Source organism: Emys orbicularis, chromosome 6 (assembly GCF_028017835.1).
Source record: "Emys orbicularis isolate rEmyOrb1 chromosome 6, rEmyOrb1.hap1, whole genome shotgun sequence".
Classification (NCBI taxonomy): Eukaryota; Metazoa; Chordata; order Testudines; family Emydidae; genus Emys; species Emys orbicularis.
Window position 1 is genome coordinate 132408687 of NC_088688.1, and position 23613 is coordinate 132432299.

The 23613-nt window shown below is 47.7% G+C and overlaps 1 protein-coding gene across 1 annotated transcript in view; it reads left to right on the forward strand.

Annotated features, from left to right (window-relative positions):
• FSD1L (fibronectin type III and SPRY domain containing 1 like) overlaps nt 1-23613 on the forward strand; it is a 63101-nt gene that overhangs the window by 33845 nt on the left and 5643 nt on the right. Inside the window, exons 7-10 of the mRNA XM_065406357.1 lie at nt 137-346; nt 831-929; nt 4119-4248; nt 23488-23588. Coding sequence (XP_065262429.1) covers nt 137-346; nt 831-929; nt 4119-4248; nt 23488-23588 — 540 coding nt within the window. The remainder of the gene's footprint in view (nt 1-136; nt 347-830; nt 930-4118; nt 4249-23487; nt 23589-23613) is intronic.

Here is a 23613-nt window from a genome sequence, read left to right on the forward strand (position 1 = left end):
GGAATGAGTGCTACTGAACCAAAGGCAATTTCTGATTCTCTTGTGTAGGTCCAAAGGAACAGACTGCAACACTGGGGTGGCAAACACTTTTGTTTCATCAGTACTCTAATGTTCTTTTGTTTTGTTTGTTTTGCAGTCCCCAAAGCTCCAGAGATAGACCCAGTAGAGTGTCTGGTAGCTGACAACGCTGTAACGATAGTATGGAGAATGCCAGAAGAAGACAACAAAATTGATCATTTTGTATTGGAATATAGGAAAACTAATTTTGATGGGCTTCCTCGAGTAAAAGATGAAACATGCTGGGAGCTGATAGACTATATTAAGGGCACTGAATATACATTATCTGGTAAAGATTGCTCGTTTACCCTCTTAAAAAGTCTTCTGCTCTTGAGGTGACTCTGAACAAACACTGGGGGTTTTTTGTATGTAACAGAATCCTATTAGAGGCAAGGTGGGTGAGATCACTTCTTTTGGTGAAAGACGAGCTTTTGAGCTTACACCAAGCTGCTGTTCATGTCTGGGACCAACATGGCTACAACAACACTGCAAACATAGAATGCTCAACTATACAAAACACTTGCCGTTGACGGGGCATCCTTATTACAAACACAAATGTTACTCAGTAAATGAATGTAGCCTCCAGATAACTGGTCAGTTACAGGGCCTTCCTATAGAGACCTGGGTCACCTTGTTTTTAGCTACTAGTCCTCCTCATTCTATGCTAAATAAACTTTCATCTTATTTTCTTAATCTAGAATATATGGAACTAATCACTATCATTATGACAAACTTTAAGTGCTTCAAATTTTTTTTTTTTTTTTTTTCTTCAGGACTGAAGTTTGATTCAAAATATATGAACTTTCGGGTAAGAGCTTGCAACAAGGCTGTGGCAGGGGAATACTCTGATCCAGTGACTTTGGAGACTAAAGGTAAAATGACATGGCAGCCTTGCATGGATGTGTAGAAAACAATATTGTAAACACTGAGGAGAATTTAGCACTCTCTAGCCAGTCTAATGGCAACAGAGAAAGAGGCAATGAAAACTTGGGTCCGAGGTTTGTGGGATGAAATTCAAATGTCTTCTGTTAGTGAGCCTACATGGAAAAGGATTAGGTTAGGCTGCCTTGTCCTATTACTCTACTGTACATAGAGCTAGATGTTTATTAGAAGTTGAAAAATCTCTGTAGGTATGTAACCGTTCCTGGCTCCAATATCTGAGATTGTCTACTGAAACTGCTGGTCAGGTTTCTGAAGTATTGGTGGTTATTGCAGTTAATTTAACTTTTCTGAGGAAAGATTTTGCTATTACCTGGAGCTGCTTGATGTGAGGGCAGAGCTTGACGGAATGCTCCTGAGCACTTTGGCACTATATACCTGTTCACGTAACTTGAACGTAGGTGACAGCCTATTTGTTAACATTTGAGGATTGCTGTGGGAGGGGAGGGCACAGATATCTGAGGAGTCAGTCTTGTGGATCCGTATAGTGAACAACTTGAACTGCAGAAATCCTCTGAGAAAATAAAAGAATACCCATATAGCCTATAGCACTTCCCAAGAATTTCAATTTTTGGATTACCAAGTGAAGCTGTCTTGGGTAAGTACATGACCACTGAAAGGTAGCTTAGAAAGCAGGTATACTTATTATGCTTTAAATCCCAACATTGCACATAGTGACTCAATACTGGATACTAATCTGTAGGCTATAAATTTTTAGATGGCAAATAAGTTAGAGTATATACACACTATTTTCCTTATTAAGTTGTGGTCAGTGACTGTTTTTTGTAAGTGACACTTTTTTTTTTTTTTTAAGTCCGTAGATTGCTATGTGGATTCAGAGTTGTAACTGGGGGGGGAGGGTGTTCTCATTGAGACACAACATAAAACCCCACACTTTATTTTGAAAAGTGAATAAACATCAATCACAGTTGAAAGTGTACTTTCTATATAGTATATCCCATCAAAAAACCAAATACTGAAACTTGAGATCTTTCTTTTGTTTCTGCATATAGAGTGCATCCGAAGAAGTGGGTTGTAGCCCACGAAAGCTTATGCTCTAATAAATTTGTTAGTCTCTAAGGTGCCACAAGTACTCCTGTTCTTTTTGCGGATACAGACTAACACGGCTGCTACTCTGAAACCTGTATCGGCTTGTGCTTCCTAAACATTTTTTGGAACCTACACCAAATCCCAGAGATCACTGATGGATCTTGAGCCTATGCTCTTATAGCAGTACCTCACTTATTGCCTTAGATAATCTATATAAAGGGCTGTTTCACTACTACTATGTAAACTTCAAGAGAAACATCTGAAAATTGCTTCCACTTTGTTTTAGGACTTAATAAGATACGATAGTAATAATCTTTACAAGAATTTGCTGCAACACAGTGGATATCCTGGAGGGCGGGGGGCTAATAAATTTAGAAAAATTGGCTAATTCCATTTTGCTTCTGGTAAGTGCTGCTTCATGATGGACTGCTGCATTTGAAATGTATTGTACTGTCTTTAAATTGACCACTGCTTTAAGAGTGGAGATTGCAGTAATTATTTTAAAAAATAGGCATATTGAAATGCAAAATTGAAGTCTCTAATGTGTTCTAATTAAGTAATACCTATTAATATGGCAATCATATTAGGCAGGCTCCTTGCTTCAGCTTCAGAAGCATAACTCCCAAGAGGCTCAATTATTTTGCTTAGTCAGCAATAACAAAGATGGAACTTGCTTAAATAACAAATTCCAGTGAGATGTTGGATTCAAAGTACTAGCATAATTTTTTATCTTGGTTTTATATTGGGTATGGTGGGCCTCTGATCTCAATCTGCATATTACAGTGGTTCAAGCTTGTGAATTGTGGACTTCTTGATCTCAAACACTTCTCCCTGCAGTAAATATAGTACTTGGTAATAGCAGAACAGTATTCAGAGGAGAGGTGAAAATCCGCTCTCTAAAATGATGGCTGCAGCTGGTTGGCATGTCTACTCTACTCTACTCTGTGCTGTCTGTTTTTCTCTCCCTGGGTGAAGGATTTGACAGTAATTGCTACTGAATCTTCATTAGTTGCTTGCATCCTAATGCCTGCTTTAATCTCTGCAGGTCATTTTGCGGTTCGACTGTCCCTATGTATTTGCTGTTCCTTCAGCTTTATTGTAATCAACAGGTTATGACAGTTAAATCTTCATCACAGAAATAGCTTGCAGAAGACCGTGATATGGAGAGCAGAAGATGGGCTTAGTTTTTTGTCACTATCTCTCAAACTATAAATCTTGGCGTAGGTTGCAACTAGTAGGAAGTGTCTCTGATTTAATACTAAAATTTTAATTGCTGAGACTCTGATTTGAAGGTGTTCTGTGTGGTATGGTCCAGAGACTACAGTTGGACTGGCTGTATTTCACTTGTTTATAGTAAATGTCAGACCAACTATAATTAATGTTACATTTTAGTCATGGGTATTTTTAGTAAAAGTCATGGACAGGTAACAAAAATTCATGGCCTGTGACCTGTACATGAATTTTATTATATACCCCTGACTAAAATTTGGGGGTTGGGGGGCAGGGGTTGCCACAGGGGAGAGGGGGGCAGGGCGGTGCAGCTGGGGCAGGCTCCCTACCCAGCTCCTGGGAAGCAGTGACCCTAGCTCCATGTGCTGCCTCCTCTCCACCCCAGCCTCAGTTCTGCAGCTCCCGTTGGCTGGGAACTGCAGCCAATGGGAGCTGCAGAGGCAGCATGTGGACCTACGAGCTGAGGGAGGGGAGTTCCTGTTGCCCTTCTGGGGAGCTTCCCCCCCCCCCCAGGTAAGCACCACTCTGCATCCCAGCCCTGAGGCCTGTGGCCCCCCCCCCCCCAACTCCGAGACTGCCCCAGCAACAGCCAATGCAACGGGCCCAAGGGCTACCCAAGCTGCGCAGGCAGCTCCCGGGCCAGCCGCACCAGGCTGCTGCAGAAGTCAGAGGTCACGGAATCTGACTTCCATGACCTCCGTGACAAACACGAGTCTTAACTATATAATTACTTGACTTTATAGTGCATTGTTGTCTACTACTCCTAAGTTTTTTTTTCTTAAATAGACAGCATGGGGAGATAATCCATGTCTTTTTACTCTTGGCAATCTTGTCTTGATCAGCACTTGTCTTCAATTTGGACAATACATCATCTCATCTGAACCTGAAAGTTGAAGATTCTTATGTTGAGTGGGATCCTACTGGAGGCAAAGGCCAAGAAAACAAAATAAAAGGAAAAGAGAATAAAGGCAGGTGAGAACTTTAACTCTAAGATCTGTAACCTGAAGTCTTAATTTGAATAAGGTTAATATGTTTAGAGCAGCAAACTATTTTATGGCACTGTTTGTGCTTAAGATACTTAATATATTAGTTTTGAATTGGCATACCATGAGATGCTGATTCCCTGGACCATAGGGTTGAATTAAAGATCCTTAAATAGGGAGTTGTCAGGTATACCTGACTCATTGGACTATGGACACTGCCCAGGAAGTGAAGGGAGGAAAGTCAGTAGTATTGGTAGCTGGCATACTCCTGCCTCTGTGGGAGTTTACACCAACCAGATGAGTAAGGAGAGATGCAACTGTGGACACCAAAGGAAATTTCATCTAGACATTTCTATTTGGAAGAAATGTTGCTGTGGTATAGGATGGGGAAGGCCCAAGGGAGGGATAAGGCATGTAGTCCCACTGAGAGGAGACACTCAAGTAAGCCACTTCAAATATTTGAAGAGAAGCCAAATAAAGAGTTAGAATTTCTTGAATCTACAACTTTAACACCTAAAAATCTTCTTTTGTGAATTCAAGGAGTTATGTAATGTGGCCCAAGTCAAATAGAGTAAGCCATCTCCAGTTACTTCACTATTGGACAGTAATTGTCATAGCTTCAGGTCTGACGCACTAAGGCTTGGTCTACACTTGGCCCCCCAAGTCGAAGTAAGGTACGCAAATTCAGCTACGTGAATAACGTAGCTGAATTCGACATACCTTACTTCGAACTTACCGCGGTCCACACGCGGCAGGCAGGCTCCCCGTCGACTCCGCGGTACTCCTCTCGTTGAGCTGGAGTACCGCAGTCGACGGCGAGCACTTCCTGGTTCGATTTATCGCGTCCAGACCAGACGCGATAAATCGAACTCGGAACTTCGATCCCCAGCCGCCGAACTAGCGGCTGGGTGTAGACGTACCCTTAGATACGGTAGAACCACCAGTTTGAAGAATGAAAGACTGAGTCAATCTTGCTAATACTGTATTGTAGATGGATGGAGTTTGATAAAACAAAAGAAAAAACAGCATAAAGAGAACCAATCCATGGCCCTTTTTTGAAAGAGTAGAGGGTGTACTGGCATACCCTGAAAAGCTGTCCTTGACACACATTTCCATCTCTATAGTCCTGCTACATTCTTTGCATCAGTTGTCTGCCAGACTGCTGTTCTCAACCATGGAGTTAAGTTGCTTTCCATGGTACTGTATGAATATCTCTTTTTTTATTTAAGTACTCTAGACCAGTGGTTCTCAACCTTTCCAGACTACTGTACCCCTTTCAGGAGTCTGATTTTTTTTTTGTCTTGTGTACCCCAATTTCACCTCAACTACTTGTGTCCTTTTAAATCTGATTTTGTACACAAGTGTTACAGCACACTAATACTGAAAAATTACTTGGTTTCTCATGTTTACCATATAATTATATTCCATTCAACTTATTTTATACTTCTCAGTGTATAGTGTATATAGAATAGTATAAACTAGTCATTGTCTGTATGAAATTTTAGTTGGTACTGACTTCGCTAGTGCTTTTTATGTAATCTGTTGTAAAACTAGGCAAATATCTAGATGAGTTGATGTACCCCCAGAGATACACATACCCCTGGTTGAGAACCACTGCTCTAGACTTTCAAGGTTGAGGTCAGCTCAAACACACTGGGTAAGGGAAAGGGGGAAGGGACCAAGTCTCCTACCTGAGTAGTCTTGAGTCTATTCATGCACTAGCCTTAAAATTATATAAGATCTGTCATACCTAGAGGTGGTGTATATCTACTCCATAGAGGTGTTTTGGCTGCTCTTAATTGCCTGTCAGTTTATCACTGCTGATGAGGCATTCCCCATGACTGTCAGCTATTTCAACTTCTAAACTTACTATCTTGCATCAGATATGGTATGGACAGTAAGGGATGAAATGGGTAACCAGCCACTTAATTAAAAAATGGAATGAACTTCACATAATAGGAGGCAGTTCAAGTTTGGGCTGCCTCATGGAACCATAGTTGATGGATGAAGGAGAAAGGATACTGATATTTCTAAACTATTATCAGTGAGGATACCAAGATCTTTTGATAGCAAATTGAGTAAAATATTCTGTGAAAGTTAAAGGAGGGCTGTGCAATAAAGATTGTAGCCTTTACTAAAGATTAAGCTTTACCAGAAGGCCAAATCTAGAGAAAATAAGAACTTAATTAAATATCATATAAAAGTTGCACTTAGTCAAGACTTATTTGTATAATTATGAACATCTAATGTGACACACATTCAGTTACCGAACATTAAAACAATAAATGCCTTCCTGGCTGATGATGGTTGCCAGTGGTGTGAACAGTTTTGAAAGGCTGTTAAGATTTGTCTCTAAAGTTAATGTGTACAATTTTTAGTAGTGACATCTTTTAATCATTGCTTATTTCTGTCTGACAGTGGCCAGATTACCGTACTGAAGAACAATACAAGGTGATAACTTATGACTTTTCTAGTTCTAGGATCTAGCCTCTAGCTTTGCTGAAAATCTTCAGAATTTTCCTTTTTAATCCTTGCTCTTTCTCTAGATAAAACATGAGCCCATCCAACAGCCTTCATCAGTAACCAAGACAGTACCTTTTTGTTTTGTTTGGTCTGCTTTTATTTAATGGTTTAGTAATCTAATCTTCATCCATGGGGAAGGTTGATGCAGTCCCCATTCTCAGGAGAACAGCCTGTTACCCTAAGAGTGGGATATGCCATAACTCCTTTGAATCAAATGGAGCTGTACATGCTCAAGTTTCAATACAATCTAACATTGTTAATTTATATTACCATTGTGACTAGAAGCGCCAGTCATGGACCAGGACCCCCTTGTGCTAAGCACCGAACAGACACCAAACAAAGTCCCTGCTCCAAACAGCTTACAATCTTTAGTTCTTCTTCGAGTGCTTATTCATGTCAATTCCAGTCAGGTATGCACGCGCTGCGTGCATGACAGCCAGAAGATTTTTTTTTTTCTTCTATCTCCGGCACTGTCGAGGTGTGAGCTGGTCCCGAGGAAGGACTCTGCTAGATACCCTCGGCACCGTCACGGCTCCGCCCACAGGTCCCACTCCCCAGTGCCCCTCAAAAGGAAAGGCCAACAGAGGGCACTCCCCAACCAGTCTAAAGACCAGTTGGCCAGCAAGCCCCCAGCGGGCACCCATTTGGTGGGGATTCCATCACCTCCTGCCCCGGGACAAGTCCAGTTGAGTCCGGCTCTCACCACTCACTGGCCCACCACCACAAGGACCTATAGCTCCCCTCCATGCCAGTGGCGTTCGAGATGGCAGTGGACTTTTGGCACAGCGCCACCTTCACCTCCTAGGCGGGTGAGGTTGCCGGCACCAGTTACGGGTATCGTACATTCTATGGGCAAACCAGCGATGATGTCGGCCATAAGACCACTGTCTCCGTTGCATCGTCCTGTGGCACTGGCGACCCATGTGGGGGAGCCACTCCGATCCCCCAGTTGGCACCGCTCTCCAGCATCAAGGGGCTCCGCTCCTCTGTGGTCCTCACAGTCAGAGACCTCTGAGTTGGAAGCGGAGGCGTTGCGCTCTAGTAGGAGCAGAAGATCCTGCTCCCGCTGCGACTGACAGCCGTACCTGGCGCCATGGCTGAACCAGTGGCAGGCCCCTCAATGGCCCTTCTGGACACCCTGGGCCTATCACCAGAGCCAGGGTTCCAGATTGACATTGGTGGCCTCAGCTTCTTTTGCGCAGCCACATAAGCCCTCCACGCTGGTCATCCCGGCAGGGACCCATCCGCCAGCGTCGACTGTCTCTGCTTCAACATCAATGACCTCAGCACCGATTGTGCCACTGGTGACGGGGGCGTGGGTTGCTGCACCGCCCTCAACACTGATCACTAAGCTGACTGATGTTGGAGGCACCAGCCGCAGCACTGGTTCTCCTCACCCCCAGGGGAGCCAAAGGCAGGGAACAGGCCCCAGTACTGGCCACCATCTCATCCTCCTCGTTGCCGGATGAGGTGGTGGCAGGTTCCTCAACCGCTCTGGCCTTAGAGGACAGTAAGGTCTTTCAGCAGCTTCTGAGACAAGTGGCCCAGAACCTTAATATCAAAATGGAGGAGGTGGTCTAGGAAGCGGACCCAATGGTCGACATCCTCTCCCCTTCCCGGCCATCCCCTATTGGGCTGGTGATGATCAAAATGATCAGCGATGCCATTAAGACTGTGGCAGACCCCATCCTTGTTGCCACTGACCGTGAAAAGGTACAAGCGGAGGTACTTTGTTCCCTCTCAAAGGTATGAACATTTGTATACACAAACTCACCCTTCTCCCAGACTCCCTGGTAGTGGACACAGCTAACCAGCACAAGCACCAGGGCTTCCAGGGGTCCTCTCTCAAGAACTGTGAGGCCAAAAAACGACCTCTTTGGGAGAAAAATATACTCTACGGGTGGTTGCAATTTCGTATTGCTAACCATCAGGCGGTGGTTAGCAGATACAACTATACTACCTGTGGCGCAATGGAAAAGTTCAGAGCTCCTGCCTACAGACTCTCTCGTGCAGAGTTTTCCGCACTTGTCGAGGAAGGCAAACTGCTTTCCCATGTGTCCCTGCAGGTGGCCTTGGACGCAGCAGATGCAGCCTCTCACACCATGGCTTCAGGGGTGGCTATGAGAAGGAGTTCCTGGATGCAAGTCTCAGGCCTACCATATGAGATGCAGCAGACAATTCAGGATATCCCCTTCGAGGGTCAGTCTTTGTTTTCAGAGAAGACTGACTCTCATCTGCACAGCCTCAAGGACTCTCCAGCCACCTTGAAGTCCATGGGCCTCCACACCCCTGCCAACCAGTGGAGGTACTTCAGATCCTGGTTCCCCCCACTCCACCGAGGAATTATCAACCTCAGGGTAGGTCAGACAGGTGGTGCAGAGGAATAGGAACTCAAGGAAGAGACCTCACCCCTCCTCTGGCCAGTCTAAACCCCTCGTCAGGCTCAAAACGGGCATCCCGCCTTACTTTTCGTCCTGTCTATCCCCTTTCTACTATGTGTGGTACCATTACATTGGACCACTGGGTACTCCGCATGGTAGAGAGGGGATAGTCACTCCAATTCTCTACCCTTCCACCCCCTTCCCCATCCCTCTTCAAGGACCCTTCTTATGAGCAACTCCTTATTCAGGAGGTGCAATCGCTCCTCTTGCTTGGGGCAGTGGGATAGGTTCTTCAGGAGCAGAAGGGCAAGGGCTTCTATTCCCAGTATTTCCTAATTCCGAAAGCCAAAGGCGGGCTCAGGGCCATCCTAGACCTGCGAGAGCTCAACAAGTTCATGAAGAAACTCAAGTTCTGCATGATCTCCTTGGCTTCTGTTATCCCTTCCTTGGATCCAGGGGACTGGTATGCCGCTCTCAACTTGAAGTATGTGTACTTTCATATAGCAATCACACCGTCCCACAGAAAATACCTCAGGTTTGTGGTGCACAACAACCACTTCCAGTTCAGTCCTCCCGTTTGGCCTGTCAGCGGCGCCTCGAGTATTTACCAAATGCATGGCAGGCGTGGCCACATTTCTGCACAGGCGCCAGGTACAGGTGGTGGTCTTCGAGTGATTGCTCATATCAATTCCAGTTAGGGGTGCGCGCGCACCGCATGCACAGATGTCGGAAACTTTTACCCAAGCAGCTACCTGTTGGGCTGGCTGGGGAGCCCCCTGGAGTGGCGCCGATATGGCGATCCATATAAGCCCCTGCCGGCCCGACCCCTCCTCCCCCCCTTCGGTTCCTTCTTCCCGTCTGTGACAGTTGTTGGAACAGTGGTCTCTTGGTTTCCCAAGTGCTCCACTAATCCCTAGCATATCTCAATCGTTGTTAGTTAATTGTTAAGAAAACTCTTAACACTAACTATTATCTGTAGTATTAAGTAGTTAATTGCTGAGGGCAGTTTAGCGCTCTTCAACTGCCCTGCGGGGCCCTGGGGCATGCCGTCCCAGGGCTTCAAGCCTTGCAAGTCTTGCAACAAGCCCATGCCTACGGGCGACCCCCACGACTCCTGCCTTAGGTGTCTGGGGGAGGGCCATCAGGCTGACAAGTGTAAGATCTGTAAGGCGTTCAAGCCACAGACAAGAAAGGAGAGGGAGATTTGCCTTAAACAACTCCTTATGGAGTCTGCGTTGCGGCCTTCCCAAGATGCGGGCCTGAGTGCCTCAGTGTGCAGTGCTCCCACAGCAGTGCCGATTCCAGCACCGCAGAAGATCCCACGCCCACCTCGGGACCGACGATCTCCCGGGACCCAGAAACGCCCGCATCGGCACCATTCCCATTCCCCAGTTGCAGGAAAAAAGCAAGATCTGGGAAGACCTCCCATCCAAGTCGATGCAGTTGTTCAAGCTCCGATCGAATAACAGGGCAGCCCAACACAGGTTGCAGTTCAAGTGGAGGAGATTATCTTGCCCTCCACTCCGGATACCTTCGAGGCCGCTAGGGGCCTCATCGAGAGGACAGCCCCGGCACCGACCCGAGTTCCGGTACCTTCCAAAGGCAAGCCGGCAATGTTTGGACTGTCGGCCCATAGACCAGCATCTCCATGCCGTTCCGAGTCCCGGCACCACTCCAGGTACTGGTCTGACTCACGGCACCGGTTAGACTCGCGGCACTGGTCTCGCAGCCCCGACCCTTGGAGCCGCTCCCGCTCAAGGTCGCGGTCCACTGCTGGAACATGATCCCACTCAAGGTCCGGATCCTGCCAAGGGACCTCGCGGCACCGTACAGACCGCCGCCGCACAGAACACCGATCCCAGAGGCGACTGTCGCCTCCGCACCGGTCCACGGCCCGTTACCGCTCCCCTTCGCGGCACCGATCATCTGAGCGGCGCTACTCCCCAGCGCGGCACTGGTCACTCGATCGGCACTGTTCCCCAGCACGATCAGCTTCTTGGCGGCGGTCACCCCATGCGGCTACCAAGGGGCTCGGTGCCCCCGCTACTACACTCGCGCACTGCCCCTCCTTGGCCATCGTGATCTCAATCCCCTTCTGGGAGGTCGGGAAGAGCTTCGGGGGCTTCAGACATTTCCCCGGTCAGGCCCGGGAAGCCTGGGGCAGAACCCCCCCAGTGACCACTTGGCAGCCTCAGTGGCAATTTTGGACCCCCTGGGCATACCACCAAGCACAAGGTGCCCCCCTAGGGGCCCAGCCGTTGCCGCGTTCGAACACCTGTCCTCCTGAGGCATCCCTCAGCCGTCCTCCTCCGGACTCGGACCTACCCGAGCAGTCGGCACCCATGATAGAGACTACCCCAGGGGCTCCAGAGGAGATGCCTGCGACTGACCCAGAGCCTGTCCCCGACCTGGCTCTCCCGGTGGAGTCGTCCTCATTCTCCTCTGATGAGGCCGTGGCTGGCACATTGTCTGGTCCACCCCTCATGGACTTTAGGGCCCTTCAAGAACTGTTGAGGCGTGTGGCCCTCAATATGAACCTCCAAATTGAGGAGGTTGTGGAGGACAAGGACCCCATGGTGGACATTCTAGGCCCGGAGGGGCCTTCCAGGGTGGCCCTCCCCACGAACAAGACTATTCATAACGCCAAGTCCCTCTGGCAAACCCCTGACTCTATCCCTCCCACGGCCAACGGGGTAGAAAGAAAATACTTTGTTCCCACCAGGGGCTACGAGTATCTTTTTACCCATCCCGTCCCATGCTTGCTCGTAGTGGATGCGGTAAATGCCAGAGAAAGGCAGGGCCAACAATGGCCTGTGCCCAAATCAAAGGACTCTAAACGCCTGGACCTTTTGGGGGGAGAAGTTTATTCTACTGGGGGTCTCTCGCTTAGGATCACCAACCAGTTGGCAATCCTCAATAGATACAACTTTAACTCTTGGTCTTCGGTCCTTAAATTCCAAGACCTTCTCCCACCGGAGGCCTGTACTGAGCTCGGGGCCATTGCTGAGGAAGGAAAATTGGTGGCCCGGACCTCTCTCCAGGGTTCCCTTGACGCGGCGGACGTGGCTGCATGCACTCTGGCTTCTGGCATTGCCATGCGACGAAACGCCTGGCTACAGTCCTCGGGTCTTCTACCGGAGGTCCAAAACACCATCCAGGACCTCCCATTTGATGGTCAGGGCTTGTTTACAGAGCAAACCAATTCTCTCCTGAATACCCTAAAGGACACAAGAAACACTTATCAAATCTGTAGGTATGCATACCCCGGCTAACCAACGAAAGCCGTTTAAGCCCCAGACCACTCAGCAGCGCCCCTTCCCGCCTAGACGGAGGCAGGACTTTTCACGTCGGAGAAACAGATACTCCCGACGGAGGCCGTCCCGTCCCCCCTCAGGACAGGGTCAAGGACAGTCTAAGCCTCCCCCGCGCCCTAAGTGCCCGTTTTGAAGGTACGCCCGAGGGCGGACCACCAGCTCTCACACACCGGACCGTTATCCTTTCCTGAATTGCCTATCCCGTTTCTGCCGGGCCTGGTCCTGTATCACATCAGACCGTTGGGTTTTCCGCACGGTGGAGACGGGATATTCTATCCAGTTCCATACCATCCCGCCCTCCCACCCCCCTTCCCTGTCCCTCTTCTGGGACCCTTCTCACGAGCAACTCCTCATCCAGGAGGTTCAATCCCTCCTTGTCTTAGGGGCAGTAGAGGAAGTTTCTCAGGAGTTCAGGGGCAAGGGTTTCTACTCCTGCTACTTCCTTGTCCCCAAGGCAAAGGGAGGCCTAAGACCTATTCTGGACCTCAGGGAGCTCAACAAGTACATCGTCAACCTGAAGTTCCGTATAGTCTCCTTAGCCACTATCATCCCTTCACTGGATCCGGGAGACTGGTATGCCGCCCTCGATATGAAAGGCGCGTACTTTCACATCTCCATTAGTCGGCCTCACAGATGTTTCGTCCGTTTCGTGGTGGGCAAGACGCACTATCAGTTCACAGCCCTCCCGTTTGGCTTGTGCACAGCCCCCTGCTTCTTTACGAAACGCATGGTGGTCGTGGCTGCCTTTCTTCGTCGACACCACGTTACAAGTCTTCCCGTACCTAGACAACTGGCTTATACGGGGCCGGTCTCACCATCCCGTCCAGTCGCAGATACACCTACTCATGGGCACATTCACTCGCTTAGGCATCATGGTAAACCTCAGCAAGTCCGTCCTCGCCCCCTACTCAAACAATAGTTTATAGGAGCGGTCCTGGACGCAAACCAAGCGAGGGCTTTCCTTCCAGACGCATGGCGCCTGGCTATAGCGGGCATAATTACCAGCCTCTGCAAGTTTCCCACCACCACAGCAAAGCACTGCCTCAGACTGCTGGGTCACATGGCGTCCTGTACATACGTAGTGCAACACGCCAAGCTAAGGCTCAGGCCGCTTCAGGCGTAGTTGGCGTCTGCCTATCGACTGGGATGCGACAGCTTAGAGATGGTCCTTACGGTCCTGACATGCACACTTGACTCCCTGCAGTGGTGGCTGGACCCTCGGATGGTGGGTGCCGGGGTCCCGTTCCATCCCCCCCAACCCACTCTGACTCTGGTTACAGACGCGTCTGCCCTGGGATGGGGAGCCCACCTCGGCAGCCTGACAATGCAAGGCTTATGACACGAGAGCGAGCTGTCGTTGCGCATCAACATCAGAGAGCTCAGGGCGATCCGCCTTGCGTGCCAAGCCTTTCTGCCCCACTTGTGGGGCCACTGCGTAGCAGTCCTAACAGACAACACCACGGCCATGTTCTACCTGAACAAGCAAGGCAGAGCCCGGTCATTGCCGTTCTGCCAAGAAGCCCTCTCTCTGTGGGACTTCTGCTTAGTCCACTCCATCAATCTTCAGGCCTCGTACCTGCCGGGTGTCCAGAACGTCCTGGCGGATACTTTGAGCAGGCGTTTTCTGTCTCACGAATGGTCCATATGCCCGGATATCATCCATTCCGTTTTCCGCACCTGGGGGTTTCCCCAAATTGACTTGTTCGCTTCGTGGACCAACAAAGTGTCCAGTTTTCTGCTCCTTCCGGAGTCACAGCCTGGGCTCTTCAGCGGACGCCTTTCAGATCACGTGGTCAGGCCAGTTGCTGTACGCCTTCCCACCATTCCCACTGGTTCACAAGGTGCTCCTCAAGGTCCACCGGGACAAGGCAGATGTCATACTGGTAGCCCCTGCCTGGCCACGTCAGTGTTGGTACCCAACTCTGCTGGACCTGTCAATTCAGGCTCCCCTACGTTTTCCTCTCGACCCCGACCTCGTATCCCAGAACCATGGCCGTCTCCTACACCTGGACCTCCAGTCACTCCACCTCATGGCCTGGAGGATCCGTGGCTGAACCAGGCTGAACGCGCCTGTTCGGACTCGGTAAGGTGGGTGCTTCTGGAAAGTCGCAAGCTGTCGACTAGGCTTACCTACGAGGCTAAGTGGAAGAGGTTTTCCAGCTGGTGCGCTCAGCAGCAGGTGCCCCCACTCCAAGTTTCCATTTCACGCATTTTGGACTACCTGATGTTCCTAAAAGACCAGCACCTAGCCTTTGGATCCCTTAAGGTCCACCTTGCGGCCATTTCTGCGTTCCACCCAGGTGCGGCGGGGCGTTCGGTGTTTGCACACCCGGTCGTGCTGCGTTTTTTCAAAGGCCTGGAGAAAATCCATCCTCCAATGAAGCCACCAGTGCCTGTATGGGACCTCAACTTGGTCCTCTCCTGCCTTATGGGCCCTCCTTTAGAGCCACTGGCCACCTGTTCTCTTCTCTATCTCTCCTGGAAGGTTGCCTTCCTAGTGGCCATCACTTCCGCTCAACGGGTCTCTGAACTACGCGCTCTCACCTGTGAGCCGCCCTATACCATCTTTCATGAAGTCCAACTAAGACCTCACCCGGCCTTCCTACCAAAAGTGGTGTCCCGCTTCCATGTGAGCCAGGATATCTTTCTACCGGTTTTCTACCCAAAACTGCATGCTGACATAGGTAAATGCCTCCATTCTCTCGACGTTAGAAGGGCACTCGCCTTCTATACAGACCGGACAAAGCCCTTTCGTAAAACAACCCAGTTGTTTGTCGCCGTTGCGGAGCGGATGAAAGGCGCCCCGGTTTCCTCTCAACGAATACCTTCGTGGATCACCGGGTGCATTCGTGCTTGCTATAACCTGGCAAACGTCCCCCCGCCTGCTGTTACAGCTCACTCCACGAGAGCTCAGGCGTCATCCGCTGCCTTTCTGGCACACATTCCTCTCCAGGAAATCTGCAGGGCTGCCACATGGGCCTCGGTTCACACCTTCACGTCCCACTATGCCATCATCGAACACTCTCGGGATGATGCAGCCTTTGGTAGAGCGATCCTTCAATCTGCAGTTCCTTGACTCCGACCCCACCTCCGAGGTAAGGCTTGGGAGTCACCTAACTGGAATTGATATGAGCAATCACTCGAAGAAAAAACGGTTACTTACCTTTCTGTAACTGTTTCTTGAGATGTGTTGCTCATATCTATTCCATTCCCCCCCACCTTCCCCTCTGTGGGAGTAGCCGGCAAGAAGGAACTGAAGGGGGGTCGGGCTGGCAGGGGCTTATATGGATCGCCATATCGGCGCCACTCCAGGGGCTCCCCAGCCGGCCTGACGGGTAGCTGCTAGGGTAAAAGTTTCAGACATCTGTGAACGCGGCGCACGCGCGCACACCTAACTGGAATAGATATGAGCAACACATCTCGAAGAACAACAGTTACAGAAAGGTAAGTAACTGGTTTTTTCCCATACCGCGATGACTGACTGATCCAGGGCTCTATTGGAGGCGCAAGTCGGATTCATCATTGCAACCTTTGACGAACTGGGCCTTCTCCTGAACGTGGAGAAGTCGATTCTGTCCCCTGTTCAGAGGATAGTTCATGGGGCAGTGCTGGACTTGACCCAGGCCAGGGCGTACCTACCGGAAACAAGGTTCCAGGCCACGGGCAGCATCATTCGGCATCTCAGGCAGTTTCCCAACACCACAGCACGGAATTGCCTAAGACTCCTAGGACACATGGCGCATGCACTTGCGTGGTGCAACATGCCAGGCTCAGGGTAGTGACTCTGCCTCACCTGGTCCTTGATTCCCTCCTGTGGTGGCTCGATCCACAGATGGTGTGTGCAGGGATCCGCTTCGCCAGCCCCCAGGCACCTCTCTTGTTGATGACTAACGCATCAGACTTGGGCTAGGGAGCACATTTAGGAGACCTCAGGACACAAGGCCTCTAGTCTCAGGCAGAACTGGCTCTCCACATCAATGTCAGAGAGCTGAGAGCGGTGCGCCTGGCATACCAGACTTTCGGAGCCCCCCTAACAGGGAAATGTGTATCGGTTATGACAGACAACACCACGGCGATATTTTATATCAACAAACAGGGCGGTGCACGCTCCTCTCCCTGTACCAGGAAGCCCTGTGAGACTTCTGGGTAGAGCATTCAATACACCTGCAAGCATCGTACCTCCTTGGGGTACAGAACAAGTTGGCAGACTACCTCATCAGATTGTTCCACAGCCACGAGTGGTCCCTACACCCAGATGTTGCAAACTCCATCTTCCAATGGTGGGGCTTTCCCTGGGTAGACCTCTTTGCCACGCAACTCAACAGGAAGTCTCAGTAATTCTGCGCCTTACGGAACCACAGTCCGGGCTCCGTAGTGAACACATCTCTCTTCCCATGGGGAGACCATCTCCTATACGAGTTCCCACGCATCCCGCTCGTTCACAAGTTACTCCTCAAGATACGGCGGGAACAAGCTTTGGTAATATTGATAGCATTGGTTGGGTCAGGCTGGAGCTGGTACACATTCCTCCTGGACATGTCTGTGGAAGCCCCAGTCACCTTGCTCTTCCCAGACTTAACTCAGGACCATGGCCGCCATCAGCACCCGAACCTGTAGTTGCTGCGCTCACAGCATGGAAGCTTCATTGCTGAACCCAGTGGAGCTTGCCTGCTCAGATGGGGTTAGACAAGTCCTCCTTGGCAGTAGGAAATCCTCTACCAGGGCTACCTACCTTGTCAAGTGGAAGAGCTTTTCAATCTGGGCGGCACAGCATCATTTATCTCCGACGCTTGCCACTATACCGCTTATGTTGGACTACCTCCTCCGTCTCAAGCAGCAGGGCCTATCCATGTCGTCAATAAGGGTTCACCTGGTTACCATTTCAGCCTTCCATCCAGGTACAGACAGCAGGTCGGTCTTTGCCAACCCTATGATCAGTCATTTTCTGAAAAGTCTTGAGAGGCTATATCCACAGGTCAGGCAACTGATCCCAGGTTGGGACCTCAACCTGGTCCTTTCTAAACTGATGTGTCCACCCTTTGAACCATTGGTGACGTGCTCCCTGCTCTCTCTCTCTCTCTCTCTCTCTCATACAAGGTGGCGTTTCTGGTAGTGATGATAGCCAGGAGGGTGTCTAAGCTCAAGGCCTTAACATCAGAGCCCTCTTACGCTGTGTCCTATAAGGACAAGGTGCCACTCAGGCTGCACCTGACTTTGCTCCCAAAGGGTGTCTCCCAATTTCACATCAACCAGGACATATTCCTTCCAGTATTCTATCCTAAGCCACACTGGAGCAGTAGGGAGCAGTGTCTTCACTCATTGGATGTCCACAGAGCGCTAGCCTTTTACATTGAGAGAACAAAGACGTTCCAAAAGTCCATTCAACTAGTCATGGCTTTGGCAGACCGAATGAAAAGTCTTCCTGTCTCTTCTCAACGGATTTTGTCATGGATCACATCCTGCATACGTGAGTGCTATAATTTTGGTAGGGGTGGCTGCCCATCCGATTACTGTGCACTCCACCAGGGCACAGGCCTCTACAACAGCGTTCCCGGCTCACGTTCCTACCCAGGAAATATGCAGAGCGGTGACATGGTCCTCCATTTGTATTTTCGTTACACATTATGCGCTCACCCAGCAAGCCAGAGATGATGCAGCCTTTGGTAGTGTGCTGCTCCAATCAGTAGACCACTCCAACCCTGCCTCCAGAACTTAGGCTTGGGAGTCATCTGATTGGAATGGACATGAACAAGCACTCGAAGAAGAAACAGTTACTCACCTTCTTGTAACTGTTCTTCGAGATGTGGTGATCATGTCCATTCCAATACCCACCCTCCTACCCCGCTGTCAGAATAGGAAGGAACTGAGGGGGGATCGGGTTGGCAGGGCCCTATATTGAGTGCCATGAAGGCACGACTCCAGGGGGCGCCCAGGCTGACCCTACGGATTCTGCTAGGGGGAAAATCTTCTGGCTGTTGTGCATGTGGCACACGCACACCTGATTGAAATGGGCAAGAGCAACAGTTATGAGAAGGTGAATCACTGTTTTTCTCTATTCAGTACATTGTCCCTCACGCTTGAACCCTTAATGCCTTCACCCCCGAAATGGTATGCCATACCTATAGCTTGCTACCTATTAGATGCAATAGAGTTAAACCATGAGTTAGCATCTATAGATTCTTACCCTCTCTCTCTTCTTGTCCCGTCCCGTGTCTCCCCCCCCCCCCCCCAACCCTTCTGAGGCTACTGGGCATCTTTAGAGACTGAATACTAGACTACATTGATTAGTGGTCTGAATTGCATGGCTATCCTGATGATCAGACGTGCCTGACTGGAAGTACTGGTACACCTGTATAGTTTTTTCTTTTACACCAATACTTTTTCCTTTTTAAAGGCAATGAATTTTTTACAATTGGAGTTGGCTGAAATGTTTCATCTGAAACTTTTTTTGGTGAAAAATGAAGATGTGGGTTGACCAAATCACTTTACGAATTTGTAAAATGGTTTTGCTGAATTGTTTCAGTCAAATCCTAAATTCAAAAAAAATTTAACCAATTCACTTTTAGACTTTCAAAAGTTTTTACTTTTATTCAAAACAACTTAGTTTTGAAATTTTCCTTAATCATACAATCATAGACTATCAGGGTTGGAAGGGACCTCAGGAGGTCATCTAGTCCCACCCCCTGCTCAAAGCAGGACCAATCTCCAGACAGATTTTTACCCTAGTTCCCTAAATGGCCCCCTCAAGGATTGAACTCACAACCGTGGGTTTAGCAGGCCAATGCTCAAACCACTGAGCGCTCTCTCTCTCTCTCTCTCTCTCTCTCTCTCTCTCCCCCTCCCCCCTCCTCTTCTCTCTCTCTTCCCCCCTCCCCCCCCCCCCCCCCCCGGTTGAAATAGGAATTAAATATTTTTCACCCAGGATAAAATTTTCTGACTTTTTTGGGGCGGGGGGAACTGGCAGTGAACTGAAGAATGGTCTATGGTGCTCAATGTGTTTTTTGTATTTGAAACGCAGAGTATTGCCTATGACTTTACCTAATGAAACTTTTGCTGAGTGGAATTTCTTTAGACAGATTCTCCTTCCTCAGCTTATCTTTTCCTTTTCATCGGTTTAGTTATGGGATCAAAATAAAAATGCACTATTGCCCACTCTCTCCTGTATCTCCCCCTCCCCGTACTTCTCATCATGCATACATGTTATAAACTTGACTGCCTGGGAGGTCAGCAGCAGTAAAATCTATCCAAAAACGCTCCTGAGATGAGTGTATTGCCCTTACTCTTTGGCATGCTTCCTGAAACTAAATGTTAACTTCTTTTTCTGCTGCTGCTTCTAGAGATGACCACTACTTGTTCCATTATTTCTTGGATTTCTGTGCACTGCTCTCTTCATGGACATAAGATGTTCAACACACAGAAAAATTCTAGCCAACTCTCTTGATATTTTTCTCTGTGAAAGGAGCCAGTCACCCTGCCCAGTCTAGCTTGTAAGGCAGGCTCCATTCCAGGAGAAGCTATTAGACAAGCTTTCTGGTTCTTAGTGCTGGTGGTTTGGGAGAAGCTACTGCCCCACCTTCTGTTCTGGACCGTCTTTCCAAGAATGCATTAGAATAAAATTTGAAGAAGGCCCAGTAGCAAGTGATACGCTAACAAACTTGTTTTGTGCCCATTTTATCCCAGACTTTCTCCTCTGATTGCTAGTTTTTGTGAAAAGGACAGCTTAATTGTTTAAAAATACACTACCTTATTTACTCCTCTTTCTCCAAGGTAGTAAAGGTTACTGTGTGAACTGTTAAAGGCTGTTGGAGTCAAGTGGAGAAGGTCAAACCATTGGATGAAATGGTCATTTACAGACCACTTTTTTTTTTTTTTTCTCAAATAAAGTAGCATGTTTTCAATGTTTGGAGTAACTTTTGTTTTAAATTGAGTGGAGGAAAAATCCCAACTTGCAAAATGTCTGCTTTTAGTATGCTACCTTTTTTGTCAAATGATGAGTCTCTAAATGACCATGTCACTTTCTGCATACCTTGCTGGAAATTCATCTAAAAGGAAAATCTAAGGTCTTGCTTCTGATAGAAAACAGAAGCGGATGGCTTCTCAGCAGTGGCGTACATGGAGCAGGATGGAATGTTGCAGTGGATATTGTTTTCCCCTCTGAAAATGTGCTTTAATTCTTGGCTTTGCTCTTTTTCATGCTTTCACTTATTTTCTTTTCTTTTGGTAAGTAAACTGCTATTTTTTATTCCTGTTTATCACAAGCCTTAATGTTTCATTCGGCTTGCTTTGAAACTGTTATATGCTGCTTTTAAAGTACTGTTATCCTATTTTATACCCTCTTCTTGCAGTATTGTAGCCATATTGGTCTCAGGATATTAGAGGGACAAGGCTGCTGAGGTAATATTTTTATTGGACCAACTTCTGTTGGTGAAAGACAGGCCTGAAGAGGTCTGTAGCTCAAAACGTGTCTCTTTCACCAATAGAAGTAAGACTATCCCACCCACCTTGTTCCTCTTTTTGCAAGCAGTTTAGGAGCTGCTATGACATCCTACAATCTGGCAAATTAAAGTCTGCTTCTTAAGGTGTATCTAAACTAGAATCAGGTCAGGGGACATGACCAAGTATTTTAGCACAATTTGAGAACACTACTAATCTGTCTTGCAAAATGCTGTAATTGGTCTCTGAACAGTTAAATGCCGGAACCTTGACTATAGGCATGCACTTGAGAAACAGTATTCCATCACGCTGATATTACACAGTGACGTTACAGTTAAAAAGGATGTTATCATTTCAATATAGATTAGAAATAATTCCCAGGGTAAAAACTTTAAGCTTTTAAAGCCCCTTCTTCCCCCCCCCCCCCCCCCCCCGTACTGGCACCTCTGATTCCTATGTTTCATCAAGGAGTATCAGATGTGAAACAGCAGGAAGGTATTTAAGAAGACAACTCAGGGCAGGTCTACACTTACTTCCTGGTCCGGCCGTAAGCAATTGATCTTCTGGGATCGATTTATCGCGTCTTGTCTAGACGCGATAAATCGATCCCGGAAGTGCTCGCCGTCGACGCCGGTACTCCAGCGAGTAGTACGCGGCATCGACGGGGGAGCCTGCCTGCCGCGTCTGGACCCGCGGTAAGTTCGAACTAAGGTACTTCAAATTCAGTTACGTTATTAACGTAGCTGAGTTTGCGTACCTTAGTTCGAAGTGGGGGGTTAGTGTGGACCAGGCCTCAGAGTTCCTCCTACACAAGCATTCAGGTCTTGAGCAGTCCAGGCAAACAATGCATGTTACAACAAAGCTTAAACTTGTTCTTCATAATAATTTTAAAAACAATACTAGCTGCCTATTTAATTTCAAAAACAGCAAAAAATATCCACCTCCCTTTCCATTTCTTATAAGGAGTCTTGAAGTTTAAATCTCCTCAGTGTGATAGATATGCTTGCTTTGGGCTGCTTAGCTCTTGGAAGTCCCCAAGGCTCCAGGCTGCTATCCCCGTGCTGCCCGGGATCCCTATGGAGAGCTCTGTCTGCCATTAGGGAATTTTTTTCAGAGAGCCCCCTGTAACATTTGGTGACACCCCCCCCCGGGGTTCACAAACCCCAGTTTGGGAACCACTGCTTTAGGTGGAGATAACCTCCTCAAATGCTCTGTCTAGGCCTAAATTACTAGAGTTGTTGTGGTGTGAGGCTTACCTAAAGAACAGTAAAATGTTTAGTCTAACTAAATTCTTTCTAAAATATTGGTTCCCACCCAACTGATTCCTTCAGTAAAGAGGGATAAAAAGCTGTAAACCAAAACACAATTTGACCCTGCCCTGTTCTTTCCGGAGAACTTTCTTCTTTTGAAGTCTGATTAGAGAACATAGGCCTTCCTTGGTCTTACCTGAAAAATGCCCTATGAAGACTTCGTGTTTTTTTTTGTTTTTTTTAAAGGTTCTATTTCATAGGACTGCTGAGTACTTTCTCACTACAAGTCTGAGGGGTACATTTGTTAATATATTTAACAACCTTTAGAGGCTTCTCCAATATGGTAACAAGAAGTAGACCATATCAACTCCCTTGCATTTTTTTGGTCTGATCATCATTCTTGAGTGGAAGAACATTGCTTTATAAGTAGTTGGTTTTAATGCATTAAAAGAATGTATTGAGCTGCTGAATCTCGGCTAGCTTTTTCCACCTCCGTCATCTATTGAAATTCAGCACACCAACTTGTATTTAGTATTTACAGAAATACTAGCATCAGGCCCATTAAGTTGTGTAGTAAAATGCTTTTTTAGATCTTTAATATCTCCTTTAAAAGATTCTCTTCAGTGTTACTGTAGCATTGTTTGCCTCTTGGATTCTTAAACTTCTCTAAAAATATAATAAAGTGCCCATAGGATTTATCAATGGGTGTATAGACCTGCTACTTTTTTTCTGCAAGCAACTTTAAAAATTGCAATGACATTCCAGGCTGTGTTGTGATGAACGTCAACACTTTGTCTCATGCTTCACTATACACCTGAATATCAATAAAAAGTGACGTGCCATGTTGATTAGTTACTTACAAATTTTGATGTTGGAAAATGGCAGTCAAAACTTTCTAGGTTTCTACAAGAAATTGGGGAAAACTTATTTACCTCTTGCATATAATTTGAATGACAAATGACTCATTTAAATTCTAAATTTTGATATTACTCTCCTCCCATTCACTTGTTCAGCTGCTCCTGGCTTTCCTCTTCACTACCTCATTTTCATTAAATATTTTTTGTTTGCTTTTCATTTTCTTTCCTCTCTGTCAGCCCTCCTTGTGCATGATCACTAGCTCATTTCTATATAGAAGAGTTTATAGTGCAGCTAATGGCTGGTCCAGCATGCCACTTGAAATTGCAACACAAGCACCTAACACTTCAGGCATGACTCACATAAACTAATCTGTATCCTGCAAGAGAAATAAAACTTCCTGTCAATTATTTGACTGGTCTATAAACGTCCCCGTACTGGAGTGCAAATTATTTTATTTCTTGTTTTATAGAAGTGGCACACCATCTCCAAAGAGGACTTCTGTTAGTTCGAGGTCACCATCGATAAGGGGCAGCAGGGATCGCTTTACTGGTGAATCATACACAGTGTTGGGTAGGGTGAATTTTTTGCTTTAATG